The sequence below is a fragment of the Pipistrellus hanaki genome (genome assembly GCF_964339955.1).
Source record: "Pipistrellus hanaki genome assembly, chromosome: 2".
Taxonomy (NCBI): domain Eukaryota; kingdom Metazoa; phylum Chordata; class Mammalia; order Chiroptera; family Vespertilionidae; genus Pipistrellus; species Pipistrellus hanaki.
In genome coordinates, this window is record NC_140504.1 from 178,922,796 (window position 1) to 178,945,040 (window position 22,245).

The 22,245-nt window shown below is 39.5% G+C and overlaps 2 protein-coding genes across 16 annotated transcripts in view; one reads left to right on the forward strand and one right to left on the reverse strand.

Moving 5' to 3' along the window:
• The window catches only part of ZMYM4 (zinc finger MYM-type containing 4), a 119,134-nt gene that overhangs the window by 85,387 nt on the left and 11,502 nt on the right, over positions 1-22,245 (reverse strand). For 3 of the 15 annotated variants that reach the window (XM_084871970.1, XM_084871964.1, XM_084871972.1), the window contains exon 2: positions 12,895-12,956. The exons of the other annotated variants lie outside the window; for them this stretch is intronic. The gene's annotated coding sequence lies outside the window, so the exon portion shown is untranslated. The remainder of the gene's footprint in view (positions 1-12,894; positions 12,957-22,245) is intronic. 15 annotated transcript variants of the gene reach the window in all.
• DCTN2 (dynactin subunit 2) lies at positions 3,998-5,666 on the forward strand. The gene is given in 2 exon segments (XM_084872672.1): positions 3,998-4,482; positions 4,485-5,666. Coding segments are annotated over 2 exon segments (1,209 nt in total). The 5' UTR covers positions 3,998-4,079; the 3' UTR covers positions 5,291-5,666.

Below are 22,245 nucleotides of genomic sequence, written 5' to 3' on the forward strand. Positions count from 1 at the left end.
AATACAAATATCTTTTTTTGTAATTTTTGTAATTTATAATGGTTGTTAATTAATTAAACACTAAGAAGTCAAACTAAAGAATCCTGTACTACTTTGTTTCACCCAGCATTTCCCAAACATACCTGACCATGGTACTGCTTTGTTTCACACAAAACTTCCCCAACATATTTGACCACAGGACCCTTTTGAAGGATAACATTTATTAACATACTACAGAAATATAGGAGAAATGATGCTAGATGACAGTAGCAGTTGTATCTGCACATTTTAATACAAGAAGGTCATTTTTAATTTAGTAACATACTCCAAACTCATTTTTTCCCCAGCTTTTCTTAATAATCATGTCATTTGACCATGTGTGGTTTTCACAAGTATTGTATGAGGGCTTTTCCACTTGATAGTTACACAAATACATAGAAATAAGTGCAATTATTCAACATGCTAAAGAATTTTTCTCTCAAATTACTAGTCAAATTAACAAGGAAATCCTAAATAATAAAAGAATAATATGCTAACTGTCCAACTGGTTGACTGCTCAACCAGTCGCTATGATGCACACTGACCAGCAGATGGCAGATGCTCCAACCGGTAGGTTAGCTTGCTGCTGCAGTCCAGCTAATCGAGGACTGGGTAAGAGGGCCGGACATTCCCTGGAGTTCCCTGAGGTCTCTCCTTGGCCTACCAACCTCCTGCAGTCCTTCTCCAGCTGGGCAGCCCTGATTAGACTGTGCAAGATGGCCCCAATTGGCCCCAATCGCCAGCCAGGCCAAATTACCCGTGCACGAATTCGTGCACCAGGCCTCTAGTATTAAAGAAGGATAGTAAATACTTGGTTCCTAACACTTTCTTCCTACTAAGATTCACCTTCCACTACAAATCATCTGCTACTAATCAACCACAACAATCTTTCCTACAAAGTATAGATATGTTATTAGAATTGTTCTCAACTCAAAGTTCAGGTGTGGTAATATTAGCACTATTTTCCCTTGTAGTGAACGTTCTAGTCTATGCCATAAGAAAAAATATATATATATAAAGTAAAAACAGTGAAAAGAAAAAAAAAATTTTAATTTTTTACAGGTAATATGCTTGTCTACTTAAAAGCCCAAGATAAAAGAATAAAATGTTTTAGGAGTAAGAATACATTTCAATAAAGTGACTCTTTTTAAAATTCAATGTTCAAGAAATCAAGAGCACTCCTATGAACCAGCAATAATTATTTAAAATATAATGGGGGGAAAAACAATTAACCATAAAACTACATATGAAAAGTTCTGAAAAATAAAGTTAAAAAATATATAAAATCATTATGAAAAAATTATAAAACTTTTCAGAGTATAAATAGGTAATATAACATTACAAAGGGGAAAAAATCACTACTATGAAGAACTCAATTTCCTCACAAAACAGGGAAAGTAGGGTAAGGAAAGGAGACAAAACCATTATCAAGGACGTCTGGAAGAATAAAAGTAAAAAAGAGCCAGGACCGGTTTGGCTCAGTGGATAGAGCGTCGGCCTGCGCACTGAAAGGTCCAGGGTTTGATTCCGGGCAAGGGCATGGCCCACCTTGGTTGTGGGCACATCCTACTCTCTTCCTCTCTATGAAAAATCAATAAAATATATTAAAATAAATAAATAAATAAAAGTGAAAAGAATATCCAAATGTAAAAATACCTTTTAGAGGGCTTCACTAATTTCCCTTGTGATGAAGTATTTACAACGTTAATGTCACACACTCTTCGAACTTGAGAAAAAGCAACTTATAACTGACCATGTCCAAAAACGGGTTCAGGTAGGAATATTCCTACTCTGTTTAGAGTTTGTCCTTATGGTTTGTTTTTTTTTTTATAAACACTGCATATGTTTAATATATATTAAAGGTAAAGTGGTTTTTATTTTTTTTTAATATATTTTATTGATTTTTTACAGAGAGGAAGGGAGAGAGAGAGAGTTAGAAACATCGAAGAGAGAGTCATCGATCAGCTGCCTCTTGCACACCCTCTACCGGGGATGTGCCCGCAACCAAGGTACATGCCCTTTACCGGAATCGAACCTAGGACCTTTCAGTCTGCAGACTGACACTCTATCCAGTGAGCCAAACTGGTTTCGGCTGTCCTTATGATTTATTAATAGTCAATGCAAATGCTGGCATCACGTGAAACTGTCTTCGAATTAATTTAAATGGGAGGCCAGTGTCAGATGGGGACAAATCAATTCTTGGAATAAGAACAACCTCTCCTTCTGCAGATCTTGTTAATACTTCAGCCTCAGTTATGCTTGGTCACAATCTTGTGATAATAAATCATTGAAGCAAAAGCAAAAAGAAATATTTACCAAACCAGTAGTTTCTATAAAACTTATACTATCAGAATCTTCGTTTATCATTAATGTTTTTTAATATGCTGGGTATTCTACAAAACTCATATCATTTGGGAAAACTTTGCCTTTGCTACATCGAGTAAATTTTCCATCAGATGGTTTTTCATCGGAGAAATTTAGGGATAGGCAAAATTGACATGTAACAGTCATTCCACCACAACTATGTTCAATAATTGCAACAAAATTTACCTCATTTTCACTATGAAGGCTGTATTGTTAGTACTTGACTATGACTGTTGTCCTGACATATTCTGTCAACAATGCCAGCATCTTTAAACTTCAGAGGTACATTGTGCCAATAGTTGTTCTTCAGACATATTCTGTCAACTACGTCACTTTTTTTCAGCTTCAGAAGTACGTTGTGACAATAGTTGGTCAACATAGAATGTGAAATCATTACCCGGTGCACCTACAGCCACCATTTGCAGGCTGGGCTGGGTTGAGCCACATTTTGCACCATGGGTCTCAGCGGCATCAGCTGCGATTTGGTGGGCTGTCACTCCAGGATGGTTACGAGGCCTATGTACCACTTGAGGGAAGCCAAGTGTTGCTTTGTAAGCCATTTCTCTGTAAATGGTAAGTGTGCATATGCAGCGGCTCCTGCGTTGAGCGCCTGCCCCCTGGTGGTTAGTGCTTGTCATAGCAACTGATCCAACAGTGGGAAGGAACTTAGCAAATTAACTATATATGTACGTATGTACGTGTGTGTGTGTGTGTGTGTGTGTGTGTGTGTGTATAAAATAGATGGGCACTTCAAACTTTTTTCCAAATATTGTAGTTATCATTGTATATATAAGTTGGCTTATATGACAGTGTGTTTATGTGACTGTATGCTTGATCATATATATATATACATATATATGTGTGTGTGTATTTATATTGTATTATATTATATTATATAAAACTTCATGACTACTTCTTGGAATTGCTTATATATATAGAAGTTGAAGAGCATAGGCACTTAATTTTTTTTAAATGTGCTTTTATTGGTTTTAGAGAGGAGAGGAGAGGAGAGAAACGTTGAGTTGCCCCACCACCTGCCGTCACCACTGCCTCTTGCTCACCCCGCACTGAGGATCAAGCCAGCAACTTGGTATTGTGTCCTGACAGAGATATTTATCTCTCATCGATGTTTCTAACTCTCTATTCCTCTCCCTTCCTCTCTGTAAAACATCAATAAAATATATTTTTTAGGAGAAACCAAGATGGCAGCATAGGTGAACACCTAAACTGCTGCCTCAACCAACAATATCAAAACTACAATTAAAAGACAAAACGGACACCATCCAGAACCACAGGAAAGCTGGCTGAGTGGAAATTCTACAACTAGAAGGAAAGACAAAAGCACACTGAGACTCAGAGGAGCTGCAAAAGGCTGAGGTACAGAGACGGGTGCATGGAGAGGACGGGCGGCTGAGTGCATGTGCAGCTGAGTGCACAGCTGGCTTTCTCAAGCGGGAGGAAGACAGAAGCTCCTGACTGCACTGAACTCCAGTCCGGGGAAAGACTTTGGGAACCCAAATTCACTCAGGGGAAATCTGGACTGTCAGGAAAAGAGAAGCCACACTGAGACTCAGGGGAGCTATGGAAGGCAGAGGTCTAAAGGCGCATGTGGGCCTTAGCTCGGGACCCAGACCCAGCCTCTCCCCCGCCCCGGCTTCACCGAGGCCCCAATCCCCCAAACCCGCCTCGCCGCCACCATGGCGGACCCTAAATTCGCTGACATTCCCGGCATTGCCAGGAACGAGCCAGATGTTTATGAAACCAGCGACCTACCTGAGGATGACCAAGCAGAGTTTGATGTGGAGGAACTGATGAGCACAAGTGTAGAGCACATCACTGTCAGTCCTAATGCTGCCTATGACAAGTTCAAAGACAAGAGAGTGGGGACAAAGGGACTGGATTTCTCAGATTGTATTGGAAAAACCAAGAGGAGAGGATATGAATCCGGAGACTATGAGATGCTTGGAGAGGGTCTGAAAGTGAAGGGGACACCCCAGCAAAAGTACCAGCGACTATTGCATGAGGTCCAAGAGCTGACAACTGAAGTTGAAAAAATCAAGACAACAGTGAAGGAGTCAGCCACTGAGGAGAAACTGACCCCATGGTGTTGGCTAAGCAGCTGGCAGCCCTGAAGCAGCAGCTGGTTGCTTCCCACCTGGAGAAGCTGCTGGGACCAGATGCAGCGATCAACCTTACTGACCCTGATGGAGCTCTGGCTAAGCACCTACTACTACAGCTGGAGGCAACAAAGAACAGCAAAGGGACTGGTTCAGGGGGGAAAACCACAAGTGGGACACCCCCAGATAGCAGCCTTGTCACTTACGAACTACATTTGAGGCCTGAGCAAGACAAGTTCTCTCAAGCTGCCAAAGTTGCAGAACTTGAGAAGCGCCTGACAGACCTGGAAGCAACTGTACGGTGTAATCAGGATGCTCAGAATCCCCTTTCTGCAGGTCTGCAGGGAGTGTGCCTTACAGAGACTGTAGAGCTGCTGCAGGCAAAGGTGAGCACCCTGGATCTTGCAGTTTGGGACCAAGTGGAGGCTCAGCTACAGAGTGTCCTGGGAAAGGTGAATGAGATTGCCAAGCATAAAGCTTCTGTAGAGGATGCAGATACACAAAGAAAGGTGCACCAGCAATATGAAACCATACAGCGCTGGAGCCCCATCGCCTCCACCCTTCCTGAGCTGTTGCAGAGACTTGTCACCATCAAGCAGCTTCATGAGCAAGCCATGCAGTTTGGTCAGCTCCTGACACACTTGAACACCACACAGCAGATGATCACTAGTTCTCTCAAGGACAACACCACCCTCTTGACCCAGGTACAGACAACCATGCGTGAAAACCTGTCCACAATTGAGGGGAATTTTGCCAACATTGATAAACGGATGAAGAAACTGGGAAAGTGAGCCCCTTTGGGAGATGGGGAATAGGATAATACCTACCCCTTTGAACTATGTTAACAGGTTACATAGGGTTTCCCCTTAATTATAACTCTTGCATCCCCATCCCATTTGACACTGGGAACAAATGGTTCTTCTTGCATGTGGGGTTTATACCCCTCCTCTGATGACTAGAGTGGTAGCTGGGGATATTAGATGGTGGTCTCCCCTCAGGCCTTAGGCACAGTCACATGCCAGCTCATGTCCAATACTGCTTTGTCCTGTGTGGGAACGACTGGATCTTGTCCTGCAGCACAGTTTCTGTGGCTGATTGTAACACTATACAACTGTTTCTGACCATTAAATGCTGTTGTACTCTGAAAAAAAATAAATAGAAATAAAAATAAAATAAAATAAAGGTGCATGTGTGCAAGCACAGAGAGGACTGACTGCTGAGTGCATGGGTGACTGAGTGCGTGGCTTGCTTTCCAAAGTGAGAGGGAGATGGAAGCTCCCAACTGCACTGAACTCCAGTTCCAGGTGAGTTTCTGGGAAACCAGACTCATTCGGGGAGAAACTGGACTGTCTGGCAACGGATGAAACTCGAGGGTGACTTTCTCTCAGAGATGCTTGCAGCAATTACTGAGGGACACTGAGACCCAGGACCTTAAGAGCAGGACTGACAGGATGCCAAGGCTATCTACTACATCCTGAGAATCCACCCCATCTAAACTGAGCACAAAGGCTTTTGTAAATCTTCTCCCATAAGGGTGTCTCCAGCACAGAAGTTCTTCTAGCGTAGACACAGCTGATCCATACAGCCAGTTGGCCTGGAGTCAATTCCTCCCAGTTATACCAACAACAATCAAGACTTAACTACAAAAAGGCTATGCACACAGTCCACAAAGGGGTGCACCAAGAGTGTCTACCTAAGGTAACTGGGGGAGGCTAAGCCTCTGGTCCATATAGGATACCTACCACACAAAGCTACTCTACCAACTCAGGGAAGCAGCAAAAATGTGGAGACAAAGAAACAGATCACAAATGAAAAAAATGGAGGAAAGCAAATGACTGGATATAGAGTTCATAACCATGGTTATAAGATTTTTGAAGAATTTCCAAGAAAAGGCTGATAAATTTAGGGAGACCCTCGAGAATATGAAAAGGAACAACTAGAAATTAAACATACACTTAAAAAATATTATACAGAGACTTAACAGCAGACAAAAGAAATGCAAGAATCAAGTCAAAGATTTGAAATACACAAAAGCAAAAAACACTCAACCAGAAAAGCAAAAAGAAAAAATAATCCAAAAATTTGAAGATAGTGTAAGGAGCCTCTGGGATAATAACCTCAAGCATACCAACATCCGAGTTATGGGGGTGCCAGAAGAAGAGAGAGAAAAAGATACTGAAAACCTATATGAAGAAATAATGACAGAAAACTTCCCCCACCTGGTGAAAGAAATAGACTTACAAGTCCAGGAAGCACACAGAACCCCAAACAAAAGGAATGCAAAGAGAACCGCATCAAGACACATCATAATTAAAATGCCAAGAGCAAAAGACAAAGAGAGAATATTAAAAGCAGCAAAACAGTTAATTACCTACAAGAGAGCACCCATACGATTGTCAGCTGATTTTTCAACAGAAACTGTGCAAGCCAGACGGGAGTGGCAAGAAATACTCAAAGTGATGAATAGCAAGAACCTACCACCACATTACTCTACTCAGCAAAGTTATCATTCAGAATTGAAGATCAGATAAAGAGCTTCACAGATAAGAAAAAGCTATAGTTCATCACCACCAAACCAGTATTATATGAAATGCTGAAAGGTAGTCTTTAAGAGAAAGAAGAAAAGGTTAACGATAAAAATTATGAACAACAAATGCATGTCTATCATCAAGTGAATCTAAAAATCAAGTGAATAAAATATCTGATGAACAGAATAAACTGGTGAATATAATAGAATCAGGGGCATAGAAAGGGAGTGGACTGACAATTCTCCGGGAAAAGACGTGTGGGGGTTATGGGAAGAAACTGGACAAAAAACATACACCTATGGATGAGGACAGTGTCGGGGGAGATAAGGGCAGAGGGTGGGGAGGGAACCAGGTGAAGAGAAGCTATTGGGGGGAAAAAGAGGAACAACTGTAATAATCTGAACAATAAAGATTTGTTAAATTAAACAAAGAGACACTATATATATGTGTGTGTGTGTGTGTGTGTGTGTGTGTGTATACACACACACATACACACACACACACACACACACACATATATATATATATCCTTTTCTTAAGGTTTTTTTAAAAAAAATAGCTTTATCATGATTACACTGTGCTGGCCATCTTCTTTCAGATAACTTATGACATAAAATAAGCATTTTTTCTATGCCTTTGCAAACTGTCATAATAATCCTTCCCAAATTTGATTCAACTTCCAACAATTAATTGCATGCCCCAGCTTTGTGTATTCATTTAATCATGGTGACTGGTGAATGCACACATTTACTAGACCTAATCAGTATAAATTTAAAATTATAGTGATACATATAGGAAACTTTTCTGTGAAATTAAACTTTTCATACATACTTGATTGTAATTATACAAATATGTTTACATAAGTAAAAACAGGTATACTAATTTGTCAATTTTTTTAACATATGCATTTGGAAAACCTATTTTATTATATAACAGACTCTCAGCTTTAACAGATACCCTCCTCATCCAAATTAGTCCATTTTTGTGAGCTTTTACTGTATTATGTGAAGTAAAATAAGCTAGTCAGACAAAGACAAATATCATATGACTTTACTTCTATGTACAATACAATCTAGTGGACCAAAAAAAAAAAAAAAAAAGTAAGCAAAATAAAAAGATACTCATAGAAACAGAAAAAAAGACTAATAGCTGTTAGGAGGAGATTTGGTGAGGGCTGGGTGAAAAAGGTGAAGAGATTAAGAAAAAAAATAAGCCAGGCCCCAAGCAGCAGCATCCAGGCCCGAGCCCCATCCAGGCCTGAAGCAGCCAGGCCCGTAGCAGCATCCAGGCCCGGAGCATCCAGGCCCGGTGCAGCAGCAGCCAGGCCCAGAGCAGCATCCAGGTCCGGAGCAGCCAGGCCCAGAGTGTTGTGGGGTCGAGCCCTGGGTTCAAAATGAAAGGAAAGAAGGAACAATGCAGCCAATTCGGGTACCAGAGTGGTATGTCCGTCATCACAATGGACTCAGAGAAGCTCCTGTGTCTCTTCACTCAAAAGGACTGAGAGTTGCCCAGACGACAGCAAAGTGGGAGAAGAAAACTGAAGGCTACGCAAGGGACTGAGGTGCCAACATGGAGTCATCTGAAGAAATTAAAGACTGAAGTGGAAGCCATCATGTTCCTGCTCATGCTAGCATCTGTTAGCTTCCAGTCTTCTGCAAAGTCTTGTGCAGCAAGTCCAAGGACTCTGAGTAAATCTACACCAGCAACAAAAGAGACTCATTTAGTAGCTAAAAATAATATGTCCATAATTCTGATTTCTCATTTTGTTGTTTTGCATTGGCATTGTTGTTATTATTTAATAGCCAGAGTTTTGCTCTTGACATTCAAGTTTTGAAAATAACATGTATGTGGTTTAGTTTCTGCATTGGCAACAAAAAAAACAAAAAAACAAAAAAAATCTGAAGACCAGAATAAACTGGTGAATATAATAGAATCAGGGGCAAAGAAAGGGAGTGGATTGATAATTATCAGGGGTAAAGGGGTGTGGGAGTGCAAAAAGAGACTGGATTAAAATCGTATAACCTATGGATGAGAACAATGGCGGGGGCTTGGGGGGAGGGGTGGTAAGGGCAGAAGGTGTGACAGGAACCTGGTGGAAGGGAGCTATTGGGGGCGGGGGGGGGGGGGGGCGGGGGGAGAGAAGAAACAAGTGTAATAATCTGAGCAATAAAGATTTATTTAAAATTAAATAAAAAATAAAATAAAAATAAAAAACTCTCATAGATACAGAGAACAGTATAGTAATTATCAAAGATAAAAGGGGGTAGGGGAAAGTTGAAGAACATAACAAAGGCATAAATGGTGACAGAAGACCTGATTTTGGGTGGTGAGCACACAATATGTTACAATATACAGATGATGTATTATAGAATTATACACATGAAACCTATATAATTTTACTAACCAATGTCACCAAAAAAAAATTCAATTTAAAAAAATTTAAAGCACTGCCCAGTATGGCTCAGTTGGTTGGAGCATTGCAAACCAAAAGGTTACAGGTTCCATTCCCAGTCAGTGCACATACCCAAGTTGTGGGTTTCCTGTAATCAGGACAATTACAGGAAACAACTGATTGATGTTTTGTGTCCTAATGTGGTCTATCTTTAAAAAAGGTTCCATGTGCACTTGAAAATAATTCGTATTCGCCAAGACAGGTTTGGCTCAATGGATAGAGCATCGGCCTGCGAACTGAGGAGTCTCAGGTTTGATTCCAGTCAAGGGCATATACCTTAAGTTGCAGGCACATCCCTGGTTGGGGGTGTACAAGAGGCAGCTGATGGATGTTTCTCTCTCATTAATGTTTCTAGCTCGCTCGCGCGTGCGTGCTCGCTCTCTCTCTCTCTCTCTCTCTCTCTCTCTCTCTTCCTCTCTGCAAAAAATATATTTTTTTAAATAAAATATATATTTTTTAAATAAAATAAAAATAATTCATATTCTGTGACTTTGGGATGAAATGTTCTGAAGACATCAATTAAACCCATCTCATCTAGTGTGTCATTTAAGGCCTTTGCTTCTTTGTTAATTTTCTGTCTAGAAGATCCGTTGATGTCAATGGGGTCTTAAAATCCCCTACTATGGCCCTAGCTGGTTTGGCTCAGTGGAAAAAGCATCAGTCCAGGGTTCCGGGTTCAATTCCAGTCAAGAACATATACCTTAAGATTCGTTCCTTGCAAGAGACCTAACAAATAAATAAATAAATCCCCTATTATTACTGCATTACTGTCAATCTATCCCATTGAGATATGCATTATATATTTAGGTGCTATGCTGGGTGTATAAATGTTTAAAAGACTTATAGCCTCTTGTTGGATTATTTTAGCATTATGTAATGTCCTTTCTTGTCGCATTATATCCTTTGTTTTGAAGTCTATTTTGTCTGATACAAGTATTGCTACCCCAGGTTTTATTTTTTCCATTTCTATTTGCATGAAATATCTTTTTCCCTTGACTTTTAATGTGTTTTCTTGTTCTGAGATACGTCTCTTGTAGACAGCTCACACATGGGTCTTGTTTTCTTATCTATTCTGCCACCCTATGTTTTGTGTGTTTGTTTTTTTTAATATATTTTTATTTCAGAAAGAAAGGGAGAGGGAGAGATAGTAAGAAATAGCAATACAAGAGAGAATCACTGATTGGCTGCCTCCTGCACACCTCCTACTAGGGATTGAGGCCGCAATCTGGACATGTGCTCTTGGAGGGAATTAAACCCGGGACTCTTCAGTCTACAGGCTGACGCTCTATCCACTGAGACAAACCAGCGAGGGCCCTATGTTTTTTGATTGGAATATTTCATCCATTTACATTTAAAGTGATTATTTGCAGTTATGTATTTATTATCATTTTATTATTTATAATTGCTGTTCTTTGCTTTTTCTTTCTTTTCTTTTTCTTCTTCTAATTAAAAAAAAAACCCTTTTAACATTTCTTATAATACTGGTTTGGTAGTAATGAACTCCTTTAGCTTTTCTCTTGTCTTGAAGTTCTTTATTTCATCTTTAATTTTAAATTACAGTTTTCTTAGGTAAACAGTTGTGGTTTTAAATCCTTCCTTTTCATCATGTTGAGTATTTCATGGCAATTCCTTCTGGTATAAAATGTTTCCGTTGAGAAGTAAGCAGACCTGGTGGCCCAATAGTTAAACATCTACCTCTGAACCAGGAGATCATAGTTCAATTACTGGTCAGGGCACATGCCTGGGTTTCGGGCTTGATTCCTAAGTCAGGGGCATGCAGGAGGCAGCCAATCAATGATTCTATCTCATCAATGATGTTTCACTCTTTTTCTCTCTCTGCCTTGCTCTCTGAAATCAATTTTAAAAAAATTTTTTTTAATTTTTTTAAACCAAAAAATCAGCTGATAGTCTTATGGGGAGCTCCCTAATAAGTAACTAGCTATTTTTATTTTTTTTTTAGCTAACTGTAAGATTCTATCTTTGTCCTTAACCTTTGCTATTTAAATTAAGATGCGTCTTGGTATGGGCCTTCTTGGGTTCAATCTACTTGGGATTCTCCGAACTTCCTGAACTTGTACTTTTTAAATATATATATATTTTTTATTGATTTAGAGAGGAAAGGAGAGGGAGAAAGAGATAGAAATATCAACAATGAGAATCACTGACTGGTTGACTCATGCATGGCCTCTATTAGGGATGGAGCCCACATATGCCCTTGACCAGAATCAAACCTGGGAACTTTCAGAACATGCTCCATGTCAAGATACTTGTGAACTCTGGTTTAAACGCTTTAAAAGTGATGATTTCGATGTTAAAGACAAAGAACGTCCAGGTCAACTGAAAAAGTTTGAAGACCAACAATTACAAATATTATTGGATGAAGATGCGTGTCAAACTCAAAATCTACTTGCAGAAAGATTAAACATTGCTCAGCAAACAATTTCTGATCATTTACAAGCAATGGGAAAGATTTTAAAGCAAGGAAAATGGGTGTCACATCAATTGAATGAAAGACAAATGGAAAACCAAAAAGTCATCAGTAAAATGTTGCTTCAACAGCACAAAAGAAAATCTTTTTTGCACTGAACTGCGACTGGTGATGAAAAGTGGATTTATTTTGAGAATCCCAAAGGCACAAAATCATGGGTTAATCCAGCTCAACCATCAATATTGACTGCAAGGCCAAACTGCTTTGGAAAGAAGACAATGCTCTGAGTTTGGTACAATCAGGAAGGTGTGGTGTATTATGAGCTTCTAAAACCAGGTAAAACGGTTAATACCTATTGCTACCAACAACAAATAATCAATCTGAACCACCCTTTGATCATGAAACGACCAAAATGTTACAGAAGATACGGCTAAGTAATTTTGCTTCATGATAACACACCATTACACACTTCAAAACCAGTAAGACACGTTAAAAGATCTTGCCTGGGAGGTATTAACCCACCCGCTGTATTCACCAGACCTTGTTCCTTCAGATTACCACTTGTTCCGATCGATTGAACACACACTTTCTGAGCAGCACTTCAAAACATACGAAGTGGAAAATTGGATCTCTGAATGGCTTGCCTCAAAACAAGAAAAGTTATATTGGGAAGGTATATACAAATTACCTGAAAGATGGGGAAATGTGTAGCTAGCGATGGACATTACTTTGAATAAAGCACTTCTGTTGTTTCTCTTGAAATTATGTTTTCTTTTATTACAAAATTCGCTATTATTAACCGGTACACTAGTATATTGGTTAGGGAAGATCTGCATACTTGAAAAGCTGTGTGGCTGCTATCTTTTGGTATTACTATTGGGAATGTTATTGAGATGGGCTCTCTGAATTTCACTGAGGATTGTGGGGTCCCAAAGTAAGGCCAAGGGACAGCACTTAAGCCTACAGATAAGGGCAGAAGGGACATACCAGTAATCAGAATGCTTTGACCCGCAGGGATCTTTGGCAGTGGCTAATTTATCACGATGTTCCTAGGAAGGAAATAGATGGGCAGTTTAATCTATATAACACAAAAATGCCTAAATCTGGGGGCCAATCTGACTTGAGTCATCACAGTGGAAGTCACATATATTTGCCGTTGACAGACCTAATCAATTCAAAGGCCCATACCCACTTGACTGAGGAGAGACTGGGTTGCCCTTATGAACTCTGCACTGCTACCACAAGTACACACCATAAATTATCCTTCAAACCTTGACAAGAAGGACTGACAGTGATTTAGAAAAGCAGTGATTTTCAACCAGGGGCAATGCTCCCAAATCTAGAATTTGATAATGTATGGAAGCATTTTTGGTTAACACAACTGGGGAGTTCTACTGACATTTAGTGGGCAGAGGTCAGGGATGCTGTGAAACATCCAACTATGTACACAACAGTCACCACAGCAAAGGACAATCTTGACTTCAATGCCCCTAAAGGATTTAGACAGTTATTTTCCTTACCTCATCTCCTCTTATTCATCACCATCTTGCTCACTCACCTTCAAACTACCACATCTTTGCTGTTCATAAAACATGCACAGCACTCTCCTCCCTCATAGCTTTTGCCTTTTCCTCCGCTACCTGGAATATATTTCTCTCAGGTGCTGACATGGATAACTTTCTCCTCATCTCCTTCAGGATTTTAGCTTAAATGTCACTATTTAAAATTGCAATGCCCTGCCAAAACCGGTTTGGCTCAGTGGTAGAGCGTCGGTCTGCAGACTGAAAGGTCCCTGGTTCGATTCCGGTCAAGGGCATGTACTTTGGTTGCGGGCACATCCCCGGTAGGGGGTGTGCAGGAGGCAGCTGGTCGATGTTTCTCTCTCATCGAAGTTTCTAGCTCTCTATCTCTCTCCCTTCCTCTCTGTAAAAAATCAATAAAATATATATTTTTTTAAAAATTGCAATGCCCTTTTCACCATAGCATATTGCATTTCCTTTTCTGCTTTGTTTCTCTACAGAAACACTCCATTTTAAATCCTCTACGTTTAATTAGCATTTATCTCTCCCATCACAGAATGTAAACTCTGTAAGAGCAGAGATTTTCTTGTTCATTACTATATCATCAATACCTACAATGGTTCCCTGTACAGACACTCAAGCATTTTATTTTTTTTTAATATATTTTATTGATTTTTTACAGAGGAAGAGAGAGGGATAGAGAGTTAGAAACATGGATGAAAGAGAATCATGGATCAGCTGCCTCTTGCACACCCCCCACTGGGAAGTGTCCACAACCAAGGTACATGCCTTTGACCAGAATCAAACCTGGGACCTTTCAGTCCACAGGCCGACGCAATATCCACTGAGCCAAACCGGTTTTGGCACACTCAAGCATTTTAATGAAAGCATGAATAATGACTGTATGTGGAACACTGAGATATTAGAAGATGACTCTTAAAGTGGTTATCTGCTTTTATCTTTCTAGTACTCCATAGTCGTTTACATTTGTCACATATTTCAAACACTTTTCCTTTTTAAAAATGTGAGATTTTTGTCGTGGCCAGGTGGCTCAGTTGGTTGGAGTAACATCCCATGCACCAAAAGGTTGCAGGTTTGATTCCTGGTCAGGGCACACAACTAGATTACACATTCAAGCCCCATTCAAGCAAGAAGGGAGACAATCAATCCATGTTTCTCTTCACATTGATGTCTGTCTGTCTGTCTCTCTCTCTTTCCCCCTACCCCCACACACACACACTTCTCTCTCTAAAAAGAATAAAACAAAACAAAAAATCTATCCTTGTGTCAGATGGGGGGAAAATTTCTTAATTTTTTCAATGTAGTCAAACCTATCATTCTTTTAAAATGCATTATCATTATTATTATTACTTACTAGGAGCCCAGCACATGATATGGCACGGCGACGCCCACCCACCTGTAGCCCTGCCTTAACACCCGAACCTGTCCACACAAAGCTCCAGCATGCCTGTCCTAAACCCTCTGGCCTTCTCTGGCCACTTCAATCCCTGACCTCAGTCCCTCCAGTCACCTCAGGCTGGTCCACCTTCTCTGGGCACCTTCCGCTTCCACCCGATCTCTGGAGCAACGAGGCATCTCCACCCCATCTAAGGTGCCAGAGGAGAGCGTGGAAGCCTCCCTCCCACCTGCTGAACTGTGCTCCTTCCCCTGGCAGGTGGGTCACAGGGCACTCCGAGTGCAAGCGGTGGGTGGTGAAGGACTGGTGAGGGGCTCTCACCCCTCCCCTCCCCAGCACAAGATGGTCCCACCTCCTCCGGGCACCTCCCTGCTTCCACTCCATCTCTGGGGCAACGCCCCAGCTAATATACTGACCTGGTCGTTACCCGTTACGGAGTCCCATTCATTAGCATATTAGCTCTTTATTAGTATAGATGCTTAGAAATACATTCCCTATGTCAAGATCTAATATTTAATTTTCTTTAGGTACTTTTATACTTTAGTTTTCTTAGATTTATATATTCAATCTCTCTCAAATTTGTCTTGGCATCTGGAGTAAGAAGATGATCTAATTTTGTTTGCCCAAATGAATGGCAGACTGTTCAAACACCATTTAATGAATAATTAATAATTATGTTCTTATGTAAGGATATGAGTCTATTTATTTGTAACTAGAAGCCCAATGCACAAAGATTCGTGCAAGAATGGGCCTTCCTTGCCAGGACCGGTTTAGCTCAGTGGATAGAGCATCGGCCTGCGGACTGAAAGGTCCCGGGTTCGATTCCGGGCAAGGGCATGTACCTTGGTTGCGGGCACATCCCCAGTAGGGGGTGTGCAAGAGGCAGCTGATCGATGATTCTCTCTCATCGATGTTTCTAACTCTCTATCCCTCTGTCTTCTTCTTTGTGAAAAATCAATAAATTAAAAAAAAAAAAGAAAAAAAAAAAGAATGGGCCTTCCTTCACCTGGCTGCCGGCACCGCTTTCTCTCTGGCTTACCACCTTCCCACACTGCCCAGAGGCCCGGAGCTAGCTGTTGGTGCAGGGGAGAACCCCTGTATCCTGCCCCACCCCCAACTGCTTGGCACCTATGTTTGGAAATTAACCCACCATCTTTGTTGGGTTACTTTGCATGCTCACTCCTGATTGGCTGGTGGGCGTCGCAAAAGTATGGTCAATTTGCATCTTTCTCACTGTAGATAATTTGCCTGAACATTTCCTATACCAGTATCGTATTCAAGATTCTGTAGAACAAGGTACCCACACATTCCCCTACTCCTGCATTCTTCCATTATTCTTCAATTCAAAACTACTTTGGCTATCTTTCACATATTTATAATTTCAAATGAAGTTTTCTCAAATTCTACTCTCTTCATTGTCAAAAGAAAAAAGAAACACAAAACTTGTAATATTGGCTGAATTATTGAAATATAAAAATATATTGAAATATAAATATTTTATATGAAATATAAAAATATTGGATAATATTTAGTGGGACATCCTATATAAAAGCCCAGCGACCATAATGGTGTAATGACCAGAATGACCACTAGACAGTTGCTATGATGTGCATTGACCACCTTTCATTCCCTCCCTCCCAGCCTGCAGGCCCAGATCAGCAGATGGTAAATAGGGAACTACGGGAACTGAGGTGGGTGGCCGCAGGGAGGGACTGAGGATTGGGCTGACTGGCTGGCTGCTTGGTCCCTCCCCCTGACCCACAGGCTCCAATCGCAGGATGGTGAACAGTGAACCATGGGGATCGGGGTGGGTGACAACAAGGTGGGACTAGGGACTGGCAAGCAGGCAGAAGGCAGACCTGATGGTCCCTCCCCCACAGCCCACAGGCTCCAATGGATAGCTGGATAGGGAATCAGGGGGGAGGGGGAGGTAGTAAAAGAAGGGCAGGGCTGGGGACTGGCAAGGGGAACCGAGGTGGGTGTCAGCAGCAGGGCAGGACTGGCGTCTGGCAAGCAGGCAGAAGATGGCCTGATCAGGCTAGACCTAGGGACCCTACCTGCACATGATTTCATGCACTGGGCTTCTTGTATTTTTATAATATTGGGGTTTCCCATCCAGGAACATAGCATATCAGCCTATTTTTTCCAGGAATCATCAAAGCCTATTAGCTACAGATCCGCATTTACACAGCCTGAATGGGTTCCAATCCTATTCTTCTTCATTCTAGTCAGCTAAATAACCTTGAAAAGACACTTTTCCTGTTATCCTCTGACTTAACACTACATTACAGGGTCAAATGAGTTAGGACATAAACTTAAAGCAAGGCTCAATAAAAACTAGTTGTTGTTGTGACTACTGTTATTTTAGTATCATGTCCTCAGGGTAAAGTCTTATCATTTTCTTTAAATCTCACATATTTCTTATTAGGTTTATCTCAAGGAATTTTAATCTTTTTAATATATTTTATTGATTTTTTACAGAGAGAAAGGTACATGCCCTTGACGGAATCGAACCTGGGACCTTTCAGTCCACAGGCTGACGTTCTATCCACTGAGCCAAATCTGTTTCGGCTAGCAATTTTAATTTTTGATTACTTCGTGAATCAACCTCTTTTAATAACATATTTTCCAACTGGTTATACTCAAAATATTGGGTTTTATAAGATTTTGAAAACATTTTTTATTTTCTGAGCATTTTACTGTTCCCTGTTATATTTTCTTCTTTTCCTCCAGATTGTTTTCTTTTTTGCATTTTTACTTCTTAGTCATATTTTCTATTGCTATTCTTGAGTTTACAGGTAAATAACTATATCATTGAAAATAATTTTGTTCCCCAACTTTACACCTTTTATTTCCTTTCCTCGTCTAACTATATTGCCTAGAACTAAGTAATTATGGTAATAGCAGGCATTGCTCCTAAATTTCCAAGGATGGTTGCTGGATTCTAATACAAAGGAAGAAAATAACCCTCTATTCTAAGCTTCATTGAATATGACTTTATCAGAAATGAATACTAAGCATACCAAGGTCTTTTTTGGTATCTTATATGAGATTTTATTTTTTTGGCAAATATTTTTAAAACAAAACAATAAATTGTTCCTCAAAAGTTACAAAAAAAGATTAGAAACTTGGGGAGTTGTTCGCTGACATTATCATTTTTAAGCAGTTATTGGCCTATTCAGGTTTTCTACTTCTTGAATCATGTCGGTGACTTATGTTAGAAAATCTCCCACTTCATCTAATTCATATCTGAATCGGCATTGTTAGTTATACATATACTTGTTCAACATATTATTCCAATATATTTATGGTTATATAGCCTTTTCTTCTCAATACTATGTCTTTCTATTTTTTCTTTTTTTCCCCTCAATTAGACTTGTCAGAAACTTGCTTATTGATCTCTTCAAACAAAAATCAGCTCTATTTTTATCAATCTTTAGATTTTTCCATTTCTTAATTCACTTTTCTAACACATTACTTTCAACTTTACTAAGGTTTATTTCATTGTTCTAACACATAAAATTGAATATGCAATTTATTTTTAACACTAAAAGCATTTAATGCTAAATCTTTTCTTTAGAAAATAGCTCTGCTCATATCCCAAGTTATGAAATGGCAGACTCTCATTGTTATAATCTTTTTTTAATTGGCATATAAATGGCATATAACTCATTGGATATAAATGGCATATAACTCATTGTAATATTCCTAAGAGTTTGGTAATTAAAGTTAGTTTCAACTTGTTTAGCCCAAGAGGTGCTTAAAAGTTCTAAAATTTCCAAATTTTTGGGTTGTTTTAACACTTTACTCATTTCAGCTTCACTACACTGTGATCAAAGAATGCACTCTCTAAATTTTAAGGTTTTAAAATGGGGTATAGCCCTCACTGGTTTGGCTCAGTGGATAGAGCATCAGCCTGTGGACTCAAGGGCCCCAAATTCCATTCCGATCAAGGGCATGTGTACCTTAGTTGCGGGCACATCCCCAGTGGGGGTTGTACAGGAGGCAGCTGACTGATGTTTCTCTCTCATCAATGTTTCTCTCTATCCCTCTCACTTCCTCTCTGTAAAAAATCAATAAGATGTATTTTTTTTTAAATCATCAAATGTGATAGTCTCTAAATACTATTTCCCACTAAAAGAAGCACAGGGTTCCTGATTTCACAGATGAGCCTAATTCATTCTGTACCACAAAACAAGAAATTTATCAAAGGTTACAGGAGTCATAGCAAAATTATTCAAAAGCTAACTTGAAGAGGCTCAGTGATCAAAAATGGTACAACAGTTCTGGCTAGTGTAGCTCAGTTGGTTGAACTTCCTCCCATTCAACAAAAGGTTACAGGTATGGTTCCCTGTCAGGGCACATGCCAGGGTTGCTAGCTTAATCCCCAGTACAGGGCATACAGGAGGTTACCAATGGGTATTTCTTACATCAATGTTACTTCTTTCTCTCCCTCTGCCTTCCTCTCTAAAAATCAATAAAACGTTTTTTTAAAAGATGGCACAATAAACTGACACAAAATAAATATGTAAATATATATGTAAATCTTCTTATAATGATTTATTATCCCTCTCATTCCCTTAAGTCCTGCAAAAAAAACCTTCACTGGTCATTTGTGGAAGATGCCAGGGCATCAATAACTCATTCTTTAAAATTACAAAGAATCAAGCATTTATCTTCTCTTCTATGTATTAACATATTTCAAGGTAATAAGAAAAACAAAGTTGATAAGGAAAAATTCTTCTCTATAAAATAATAGCTAATAAATAATGAATAAAAAAAATTTAAAAATGATCACTTTATAACCCCTAATGAAATAGTGAATTAAGAACTAATTATCAGCCTTGACCAGTTTGGCTCAGTGGACAGAGAGTCGACCTGTGGATTCAAGGGTCCCAGGTTCAATTCTGGTCAAGGGCATGTACCTTGGTTGTGGGCACATACCCAGTAGGGAGTGTGCAAAAGGCAGCTGATCAATGTTTCCAACTCTCTATCCCTCTTCCTTCCTCTCTGTAAAATATAAAATATATTTTTTTAAAAAGAACTAATTATCAATGAATGCTAAAACCAATACATCAAATACTGAAAGGAAGTTGTAATATATGAATTAGGTTGACATCACCTGCACTGGAACGAACATCACTAAAAGTGATGAGCTTCTACTAGAGCACTGAAGAATATGAAGGGGTCCAGCAGCCCGCCCCAATCAGGGCCATCTGGCCAGGCCAGCTGGGGGGAAGGGATGCAGGAGGTTGGCCAGCCTACCCCACCCTCTGGTCAAACTCCCAGTCAAAAGGACAATTTGCATATTACCCTTTTATTATATAGGAGGATTACTAAATTACTGCTAATTCATTCTGTGTGATAATGGTATATGTTTATGGTTTGTCTGTTAAGGCCCTACTAGTTTGGCTCAATGGTTGAATGTCAACCTATAAAACAAGTGGTCATGGTTTGAATACCAGGCAGGTAATCATTACCAGGCAGATTACATGCCCCAGTTTGGGCTCAATCCCCAGTGTGGGGAGTGCAGGAGGCAGCCAATCAATGATTCTCTGTCATCACTGATGTTTCTCTCCCTCCCTCTTCCTTCCTCTCTAAAATCACTAAAAATATTTTTTAAAAAGATACTTCCTTAATGAAGATACTTCATTACATTCCTCAGTGCCTCCTACTGAAGATTCACATCTGAAATTACTTTTAGAATCATTAGCTATAGCCGAAACCAGTTTGGCTCAATGAATAGAGCGTCGGCCTGCGGACTGAAAGGTCCCAGGTTCGATTCCGGTCAAGGGCATGTACCTTGGTTGCGGGCACATCCCCAGTAGGGGATGTGCAAGAGGCAGCTGATGGATGACTCTCATCAATGTTTCTAACTCTCTATCTCTCTCCCTTCCTCTCTGTAAAAAAATCAATAAAATATATATTTTTTTAAAAAGAATCATTAGCTGTAAAATGCTGATTCTTTACAGATGTAATAATGTTTGCTCCATTTTGATAATGGGGTATACTTAACTAATCATATTATCTAATCAATTGCAACATTAAAATGATTATATCTGTAATTTCTTTTACCATGGTCCTTATTTCTTTTCATCTTTTTAAATAAGTTTTTTTTTAACTGCCTAAAATTCATTGTGGAAAGAAATAAAGTTGAGTAAATATATACAGAGGAATTATACCTAGCATAGTAAGTTTTTTCCTTTTAATTACTTCTTGGGAATGAAGTGGGAGGTTTTTCCTTTTGTATAGTTTGCTTTAAGTAATAAAATAGAAATAGAAAAGTGTTAAAGGTAGTATGTTCTTGCTAAAATTAATACAGTATGTTTAAAAAAAACACCCTATAGGCAAATATTTATAATGACTTTATTCATAATTATCAAAAACTAGAAACAACACAATTGTCTTGAAATTGGTAAATGGATAAACAGTGGTATATCCATAAAATTATTAGCCACAAATAAATGCAGCAACATCAATGATTCTCAAACAGATTATACTAAATAAAAGCAGCAAAACTCAGCCGGGACCGGTTTGGCTCAATGGATAGAGCGTCGGCTTGGGGACTGAAGGGTCCCGGGTTCGATTCTGGCCAAGGGCATGTACCTTGATTGCGGGCATATCCCCGGTAGGGGGTGTGCAAGAGGCAGCTGATCGATGACTCTCTCATCGATGTTTCTCTCTATCTCTCTCCCTTCCTCTCTGTATAAAATCAATAAAATATATTTAAAATAAAATAAAAAGCAAAACTCAAAAGGCTGCATACTTTATGATACCATTTAGTATATGATTTTCTGAAAAGGCAAAATTATGTAACAGAAAATAGATCAGGGGCTAGAGATAGGAGAAGGCTAGCTATAAAGTCACAAAGGAATTGAAGAGGTGATGAAACTGTTCTATATCTTCACTGTAGTGGTAATTACCATACTATATGCATTTGTCAAAACTCTGGACAAGTCTAGGATATATGGCAAAAATACCTATACTATTACTCAACTGGGGCAATTTTGACCCAATGACCTCCATTCACACACCCCACCCCCACCCCCCAGCCATCTGGCAATGTCTAGAGATAGTTTTAAATTGGGAGTCAGTGCTACTGGCATGTAGTTGACAAAAGTCAAGTATGCTGCTAAACATCCACAATATCCAGGACAACTCCCCCTGCCCCAACAAAGAATTACCTGATCCAAAATGTCAACAGTACTGAGGTTGGGAAACTCCAATCTAGACATTACATTGAAGTTGTTACATAATCATGAGTAAATTAGATCAGGAGAGTAATCTAAAATCAGAAAATAATAGTTTCCTCATTCATCTTCATTACTATGTATATTCTTTCCCTGTTTTCCATCTCGGTTCATAGTGCCACCAACTATCTAGTTTTTCAAGGTGAAAACA